General features: G+C 40.4%; 1 protein-coding gene across 1 annotated transcript in view; it reads right to left on the reverse strand.

The window, feature by feature from the left end:
• REV3L (REV3 like, DNA directed polymerase zeta catalytic subunit) overlaps nt 1-9,547 on the reverse strand; it is a 67,493-nt gene extending 57,946 nt beyond the window's left edge. Inside the window, exons 1-2 of the mRNA XM_081186687.1 lie at nt 9,286-9,547; nt 714-903 (exon numbers count right to left, since the gene is read on the reverse strand). Of these exons, the coding sequence (XP_081042813.1) occupies nt 714-903; nt 9,286-9,424 (329 nt within the window). The 5' untranslated portion in view covers nt 9,425-9,547. The remainder of the gene's footprint in view (nt 1-713; nt 904-9,285) is intronic.
• Nucleotides 9,548-9,682: the final 135 nt, after the last annotated feature.

Here is a 9,682-nt window from a genome sequence, read left to right on the forward strand (position 1 = left end):
ATAGCTAATTGAACTAGAATACAAAAAAGGGAGGTGTGAGGAGGTCGATGAAACAAGTAATTTAAAGATAAAGATACGGAAACATTGGGTGTGTTTTTAAATGTTTTTGTTTTTCTTGTTGTTTTGCTGTATTGTTTTTTTTTCTTCTCTGTATTGTAAGGTATTGTTTTGTTTTGTTTAACTTTTCATTGTTTCTTTCTTCTTTTTTCTGTAATCTTTAAACCTCCAATAAATATTACTTTAAAAAAAGAGAGAGAGAGAGAGAGTGGGAATTGAAATGACTTACTGGGAGGGGGAAAGTTGTTCTATTCTGTGTATAAGGATACTAACAAGTATTGTCAACTCAAAGCCTTTGCAGGAGTATTTTTAATACACCTTTTTTCAAGTTACAAGAAGGGAGATTCTGACTAAACATTGGGAAGAACTTTCTGACAATAAGAATTGTTTGAGAGTGCAACATACTCCCCCAGTTGTAAATTCTCCTTCATGGCCATCTGTCATGGATACTTTAGTTGAGAGTCCTGCATTTAAGGAGGTTGGACTAGATGATTCTCAGGATCCCTTTCAACTCTACAATTCTATGATTCTAAATCCTTTATTAACTAAGAGTGCTTTATAACCTGAATACCTTATAGGTTTCTTTAAAGTTTGTCAACAGCAACTCACGCCCCACAACCCACCAAATTAAAAAGGGATAATAAAGTAATACTTACATTCCATATACTAGTGACACTTTGAATACATGCTGAACAGAAGAGGATGGATTTCCTAAAGCTACATTCAGTGCTCGGTCAATGCTGAATGCCAAATGACGCAGATAATGTTCTGCCAGCTGCCCATAACCATCATATGGCACATACAGGTAAGGAAAAATACCATGTAAATGGAGGCAAGTCTTCTGACCTAGAGAACCAGATATCAATATTTGAGAATCATAAAACTGGAAGATTCCAGAAAGTTGTCAAACCTATTTGCCAAAACAATTACTATGATTCACTAACTTTTAAGACAAATAATAAAAAACCAAATTAATTCTATTGAAAGTAACCTATAAACATAGATTCATGAGTATACGTGAGATATGAACACCTTAAAGAAGGTGGATAGTTCATAGAAACAGGTTTACTGTGTGGCCTGTTTTTCATCAACTTTGAAGTCTACACAATAGTATTTCTGTTTGTTTCTATGAAATTTCTAACAATGCAAAATTTACAATCCTTCTTATTCATCCTAACAGACCTAGAGCACCAAACAAGGATGTCTACTGTCCCAAATCCTCTTTGCAAATGCAATAGAGGCATTAGTTCAAAAACATAAAGTGGCTCCTGGATTTCAAAGTATAAACACAAATGATATGAAACATATTACCAATCAGTCTTTAGGCTGATTATGTGCTATTAACACTTTGAACTTCATACTGACATTTTCAGCACTGAAGTCAATTAGACTGCTTCCATAAGGTGGGTGGTTTAAAAATAATTATGCAACGTTCGTTATCTTTTGTATTAATTTATCACTTTTAGTGCAGAAGCACTTACAAAAATCCATTTCATACTTGACTTTGAAATTCGGCAGCTTTCAATACATTGCTATCATTATAACTAAGATTATTTTATAAATAGGTGATAAACTTCGATCCCTTGTTAAAAGGCTTAAGGAAAGAAAAAAATGTCTGGAAAATATTGTCCTGACTGGGTAGGAATTCAACATGGCATAACTTTGACCTGAGATTCAAGTGGCACCTTTTCTCAGTCAGGTTGTACTAGGAAACAGAGTAGCAGTCCATTCAATTAGACTGGGACCTCACTTTTTTTTGCAGGGGAGGGGAACCAAATAATCATTATGCAAGGACTTAATCTTCAAAGTGTTCCTTGCAGCGCTGATGGAAATAGTGCAAAACTGAAAGGCTGGAAACATTTTCTACTTGAAGGTGGTACCAGCATCTAGCCCTGGATGAAAATTTAATTCAGCAATGTAAACTAGTGAAAGAAAAATACAAAAATATGGCTTCTTGGCTATGTGGTCCCTGTTTATTTATGTTAATTCACAAGATGGAGAGATATGGATGCTGCTCTGATTGTTTTGACAAACCATCTTTGTATGGCTATGGGTGGCATTATTTGGAGTAGACCAATGTAACTAATAGACCTTAGTCATATACAATACTTTTCAATGGCAGTACTATATATTTTAACTGTATAGGGAAAATACATGAATATAAGTTTATGCATTTTTATGCCATTATTTCAAAGGAAAATTACCATATTTTCCTTATTAGGAAGCATTAAAACATTAAATAAAACATATATCCATAAACCTAATTAAAACAAAATTAGCCAGTCCAGAATAACAACAGAGTAGGTCAGGGAATTTCATATACAAAAAGACCTCATAGATACATACATAGAAAAATTATTGCTCATATACGCAATTTTCTGTTTAATTCCATGACACTATCACAGATTTTGGAAAAATCCAAATTTGCTATCAGGCACCTGAGAATTCCCTCCCCACTGCAGGAAAATGTTACCATATGCATGTGTGCCAGGGAGTCTGTTCCTTCCTCCCAAGGGACCAACAGATATAATCAGCTCTGTGAGAATGAAAAATGATGGGGGCGGGGTTGTTTGTGTTTGTTTGCTTTACCTTATCTGCAGGTGAGTGGGTGGGAGAACTGTAAAACTGAACAATTCCAAAATTGTACACTGCATTGACAAAAAGGCAGTGAATGAATCCAACCAATCAAACTATAACCATTAAGATAAACGTGTAAGACATGTTAGCAAAATAATAGGAATGACCTGAAATCACAAGATTTTAAAGCATTTCCTTGTTGTGGCTGCTACTTGGTATCAAGGGATTCTTTTTTTTCTAAGTAAACAGCAATTATAGTAGTACTCCCTGTAGGGCTGGGGGTGGGAATATCTGAGGTGCTAACAGTTTTGATTCTCTACTAAACTACAATCCAGAGCTTTATATGTATAGCTGAAAACCATGACTGGAGTGAGGAATCAATATTTTTTGGTGCAGCAGTTTGTAGAAACAAAGAGGCAAATAAAAATTCAGTGTAAGATTTGGAGAAGAAGTTTCAGAAAAAATCTTGACCACAGAATCAAGAATCAGGCCATTCACACTGCTTAAACAAGGAGGGGGGGAGGGAGGAGAGAGAGGGAATTGACCTCATATATACTACCCAAACGTCGAGTGAAGGCAAGTTAGCAATGTAACAAAAAATAAATAAAACTCCTTTGGCATGTGGCTGCAGTTTGGTAAAAGCAAAGGATAGCATTCTACCAATTTAGAGGGTTTTTTTTGCCATGCATAGGATTTATACATAGGCCAAATGACTGATAATAAAATGCAAGCCAAGGTTAAAGCAAATACTGACTATAGTACCACTTTCTCAAGAATTTAAAACTACTTTTCTCTACTTGTTTATTTCTTATTATAAATTATTAAACTGGAATACACATTTCCATTACAAGCTAGTTAATCTTTTTCAGTTTCTTATTGTATGAAAATAGTATTAAATCAGTAAAAGCAACACCAAGGGCTACTTCTATATTATACAGCAGTAAATTTATGTTTACCAGCATGTGTACAAGGGTGGGAGGAGAGACCAGCTGAGTCCAACTTCAGCTCCCTGGCGTATACAGCCATATCATATGTACAGTGGAAGCATACATTTGCTGCAAACACTCATTACATTTTTAGATGTACATGTAAAATGCTTTACATACACATGCAAACATATAATTGGTGCAGCAATGTATTTGATGCACATTTTTCCATTATTTTGTTGTGTCCAATATAACACAATAATCCTGGAAAGAAAATCTTTTCTCCTACGTAAATGAACACTTCAGCATTTACCTGATTTTTCCAAAATCAATGAAAATTCCAACACAAATATATTTGTTTTTCATTAAAACATGTTTCAAACAATATATATATATATATATATATATATATATATATATATATATATATATATATATATATATGCTTTCGTAGATTTTCACGGGTATAGGAATGCAGGTTTTGGTGTCTTCGGGTGTCTTCCCGTGTAAGAGTTGGGGTGTCTAGGCGACGTTTCGACGAGGTCTCACTCGTCATCTTCAGGCTGGTGCTTTCGGCTTCTTGTTACTGGAACAGAGCAGGATCTCAGTTCGTAGGTTCTTGTCAGCTGGAAGGTTTCCTCCCCGTAGAGGTGAGATATTTGCTTTCGTAGATTTTCACGGGTAGAAGCCGAAAGCACCAGCCTGAAGATGACGAGTGAGACCTCGTCGAAACGTCGCCTAGACACCCCAACTCTTACACGGGAAGACACCCGAAGACACCAAAACCTGCATATATATATATATATATATATATTCAACTGGCTTTAAAGTGGCAAGCATTTCTGAAGAGGGATTCAACAACTGGAGTGCCACTGCCCAAAATGTGCACCCTCCAGCAACCACAAGTTGCATATCATTTGGTGAGGGCACCTGGAAAAGGTCCTTCAGAATCTGGCTAAGTATATATGGGAGGAGATAATTCAGGTCACCTTGCCATAGCTATTTAGAGCTTTAAAGGTTAAATCAGCACTCTGAATTATTATTAAAATTTCTGTGCCTCCCTGGGAAGAGCATGCCACAAACGGGGAGCCACTGCAGAAAAGGCCTGTTCTCATGTTGAGACCTCTCGTGGAGGCACATGAAAAAGGGCCTCAGATGATGATTGAATTGGACCTGGAAACAGAGTTGAAGTCAGTGCAAATGAAGAAGTACTGATGTAATTCAGCCATGTTAACCAGTCTCTGTTAAAAACCTTACTGCCTGGTTTGGAGGCACCTTAATTTTTCAGACCATTTTCAATGGCAGTTCCACATATAAGACAATACAGTAATCCAAGAGATGTATTCCCCTTTACTAGCTATTGCACTGGATTAGTCATGGAATATGTGGCACAGTTCTTATCCCCATCTTCTCCTGATACAGTGGATCTTCAAGAAAATAAGTCCCTTTACTTTATTGACCCTGCTGTGCAGGGAGGGCAGCAGCTGATGGAACAAAATTCCCTCTTCACCAGGATTGTTGTTGGCCTCAGTACCTCAGAGCTGCTACCTTTGCTACCCTTCTCCCTTACCATTCTCACCCTACTGCTACTAGAAGGTGTTTGTTGCTAATGTGTCATGTGCTATACAGGACATACAAAAGTTTTATGCTCTTTGCACTATACAGGTGTCTAGACTCTAGACATAGTGAATAGCACAAGGTCAGAGAGAAGTATGCAGACGAGGACAACCAAGATGATCAAGGGTCTGGATACCAAGCCTTATGAGGAACAGTTGAAGGAGCTGGGTACCTTTAGTCTGTAAAAGAAGAGACTGAGAGGAGATATGATAGCCATCTGGTTTACTGAAATGCACTTGTGTTCAGTCTAGGAGCTGCACTTGTGGGGCTTTACTTGTGTTCAATCTAGGGGCTGCAGTTAGTGCAGAATGCTGCAGCACAGTTGCTAACAGGAGTGAGACCTTCTTCTGTTCTGTGATCTGGGTGTTCATTTGCTACTGGGCCAAGTTTATGGATTTACTATTATAGTGGTACCTCGGGTTAAGTACTTAATTTGTTCCAGAGGTCCGTTCTTAACCTGAAACTGTTCTTAACCTGAAGTACCACTTTAGTTAATGGGGCCTCTTGCTGCCGCCGCGCTGCCGGAGCCCGATTTCTGTTCTTATCCTGAAGAAAAGTTCTTAACCTGAAGCCAATTGGAAGCCGCACCTTGGTTTCTGAATGTTTTGGAAGTCGAAGAGACTTCTGGAACGAATTCCGTTTGACTTCCAAGGTACGACTTTAATTGTTTTTAGCAATAATTTTAATGTTTTATTTTGTAAACTACTTTGAGCTTTCTTTGTTTTCAACCATCAAGCAGTATATTTATATTTTTTAACAACATATATAAAATAAAAATCTGAAGTATGGTGGGATAAAGAACCCTTTTAGTGGATGTGCCTCAGCTTGAAAATATTCTCCCCAGAAAGCTTCACCTAGTGCCCATTTTGATGTCTTTCTAGCAGCAGCCAAAGGCCCTTTTATATTTTAGGCCTTACATTGTTTTTGAGTTAAAATCTTGCTGAAGAATTTGCCTTTGCAAAGAATATACACGTAGTAGGGACATTCAATAGCTATTTGGTATTCTCCTCATTACTCCCCATTAGAGGTTAGCTCATTTTCCTGTTAAAGGCAATAAAGTTGTCAAAGGGAAACTTTCCAGTGTCAGTCTGCATACAAAATTAAGAAGCAACCATGATAATACTTATCTCCATCCTGTTCACATGGTTGGCTGCTCATTTTCTTTCCCATCCAGAGAAAATACAAATGCTCCCCAACCAATGAAATGCACAAGATTCAATAATGCAAACAATGTATTTACCAAAATTCAAATTGAGTAGTTCATGTATAAATCCCTTATCCGGCTATGATCACTCTAGTATTATATTATGCAATATATTGATTGCTTCACTGTGAGGTTGCATGCTACACCCCGCAGAAAATTAGTTGCTATGTAGATGATTCCATAAAGAAACTGGTACTGCAGTTCTTTAAATGACCACTGCCCTAAAACCAGGCAGGGAACATTTTGTAAATTGGAAGAGCTGCCCCCCCCATCAGCAATGCCTTACAAAGGCTTGCCAACAGAGACTAGTAAAAAAAAGTTGTGGGTTGATGTATTTGAGGGTCTCACTTGTAAGAATACTCTGGTCACTGTTGTCATGTTGGATCTTATGCAAGTCATGGGAACACTAAATTGATGAGGCATGAAACATTGATAACAATGCACCAGCTGTACATTTTTAAATCTTCTTCTTTGGTGATCACTCATAGCCGAGTAAGATGGTCTTCCAAATACAAGGTTACAATAGCACAGCTATATAATACAGGTATACTGAGGCATGGTACAATGACAAAATAGTAACTTGCCAATTTTTGTACTGCCAGATATGCAGTCATTATATGAACATTCTGTTCAATTTCAGTGAGACTTCCAGTCCATTCTTATGCAGATTTACTGAAAGTAACTTCCACTGAATTCACTTTGAATATTATTTGGCTTATTCCCAAGTAAGATTGTATAGCAAGCAGCTTTAAGGATGTTGAGAAGCGCTGCTCAAATCTTTTCCCATTCTGTAGCTCTCTCAAGGAGATGTATCAGGCTAATCTTTAAACTTTTTAGAAGTAAAGAACACCTTATTCCACAGGCCATTTAAAAGTGCATACCATGTTACCAGGGAATTTTATTCAATTACTCTTTATGCTACATTGTGCAGGGGGGGGGGTTTGCCGTAGAATGTTCCATTGTCATACAGGGATGGACAATTTTTATCTTGGCTTGTTGTCAGCCCTCACTTGTGGTTGCCTCCCTTCTCTCATGCCCTGTGGCATATGCAGAAAACTCTGGGATAACAGAAAGGTGCTTTCTGGGCATTCCTAGAAGGCACTGAAGTACTGTCCCCCCCCCTTTCGTAAAAGTCCAGTGGGAAGGAAATAAAATATCCTCTCCATCTCACAAGTTGCCCATGAATTGTAGAGAATTCAGTAGAAAAGGAGGGTATTTTTTATGTCTTTTGTTGGGCTCACATAGGACATATATTGCTTCTCGTCCCCATTCTCTGCACTGGGTATGCAGGGATGTTCACTGCTGCTGTGGATGGGTGTGTAAAAATTTCCAAAAGTAAACATCATAATTGATCACAGTACTCAGGGCGGGGGGGGGGGGAAGAGCCACACTTGCTAAGCAAGAAGCTACATTTAATGCATTAAAACCATGCTGCTTCCACAGCTTCCTTCATACTTATGAATTATGAAAACAATTACCCAGTTTACACAACACTCAAATATTCTCCCTTCATATAATTAGTCTGAAAATAAATTTAAAAAAAGTAGGTGAAAATAACATGTGACGTATTAACTTCTGCCAATAATATGTAGGATACTAAACACAAGCAAAGAATCGTAGAAAAGCTATTAATGTTTTACACTAGCATATCATGTCAACCTACTTCCTTGTTATTCATTACAATATTTGGCCTAAATCTGAACTATTGTGTCATTTTCTTGTGTAAGTCCAGTCTTTCACCATGCAATCAATATCACTGTGTGGTATTATCAATATATATGTGGCCCAGCTGAAACACAAACTGTCCAGGTCACTTTATGGCTACCAAAGGTTTATATAACATCAACTAAAACTGGTTTGTTAAAACAGTAATGGGAAATTATTATTATTATTATTTTAAAAACCCAATAACAGTGGTTAGCTTGACTGGTGGAGCAGGAAGATGACAGAGTAGAGAAAAATGAAAAGAACAGAATGTAGTACTATATGGATATTAACAAGGAATTTTGCAAAGAAAACCAGTTTTAGAAATTTTCTGAGGGATTAGAATAGTACTCCTGCAGTAGAGACAACAGCTCTTGTTTACCACCCCAGCAAATTTATGAAGTTTGCAGACTGACAATTTAAAGGCCATGGATTGAAAATGTCCCTGTTATGGATGCTTAATGAAACCTTCATGAAATAAGAACACGCTCAGGAACTTCCTACATGTGGTGTGGAAATTCTACAGCTGAGGAGGTTATGCTTTAAAACAGACAACAACAATAAAAACCCTCCCAAGATGAGTTGTTGCTCAGCACTGCCACTAGTATGAAATAGCCCTGTTTATACAGCTGCATTTCATTACGGCTTATAATATTTGTAATACACGGGGGCGGGAGGGGAGCGTATCCATCCACTTCCAGCAGCACAAGCACAGGATACACTGGCAGTGCACCCGAGACACACCAGCAGCAAGTAGAGCGCCCTCCACCCTCCGACCACCTCCCATCTGTGCAACTGTCAGGGGTCAGCGGCGCGGTCTCTACAAGGGAAGGAGGCGCTCTCCCGGCGTTGCCTGCGTGCCATAGCGAACACAATAATACACAGACACACCGCGGCGGGGGCTGCTTGCCGCCGCCGCCGCCACCAGGCGGGGCCCCGGCCATGGGCGACTTCACTCAACCGCAGCGGCCAAAGGGGTGGCGGCGGCGGCGGCAGGTAGGTGAGGCACCCGCTGCAGCGCGCCAACACTGCAGGGAGGAAAGGCAGCGCCTGTCACTCAGCCAGTCACAAAAAGGAGAGGCAGCTCCGAGAAAAGGGTTGCTGCGCTCGCAGGATTCCCGAGCCGCGAATGGTTTCTCAATGGGGCGGAGGAGGGGAAACTGCTGCACCCCCGACTGGGCGGTTCTCTCTCTCTCTTACCTGCTGGGGTGGCTCCGAAGACTCTCACGACGGGCACCTTCTTGACGGGCGCCTCTCTGAAGTGGGACTGGCAGGGGTCCAGGCCGGGCAGAGGGCTGCTCATGTAGTAGTCGGCGGTCACGACCCTCACTGAGAACATGTTCGCCACTGCGGGGGGAGGCGCCCCTGAGGGCGACCGTTGGGCGCACCGCGAGGCTGGGGTGCACCGCCCCCCCACCCCGCACTTACGCCTCCTCAGGCGGAGGCAGCGGCGGCTGCTGCTGCCACCCCGCCGCAGCTCGAGCGCAGCCCCCTCCCTCTCACCCGCCCGCCGCGCGCGCTTCCTCGTGCGCATGGACGAGCGGGCGGAGCACTCATGGGAGTGGGGGGGAAGGAGGGGCCCGACGTGTGTGTGCGC

Source organism: Podarcis bocagei, assembly GCF_964188305.1.
Source record: "Podarcis bocagei genome assembly, chromosome: 3".
In the NCBI taxonomy this organism is placed as follows: domain Eukaryota; kingdom Metazoa; phylum Chordata; class Lepidosauria; order Squamata; family Lacertidae; genus Podarcis; species Podarcis bocagei.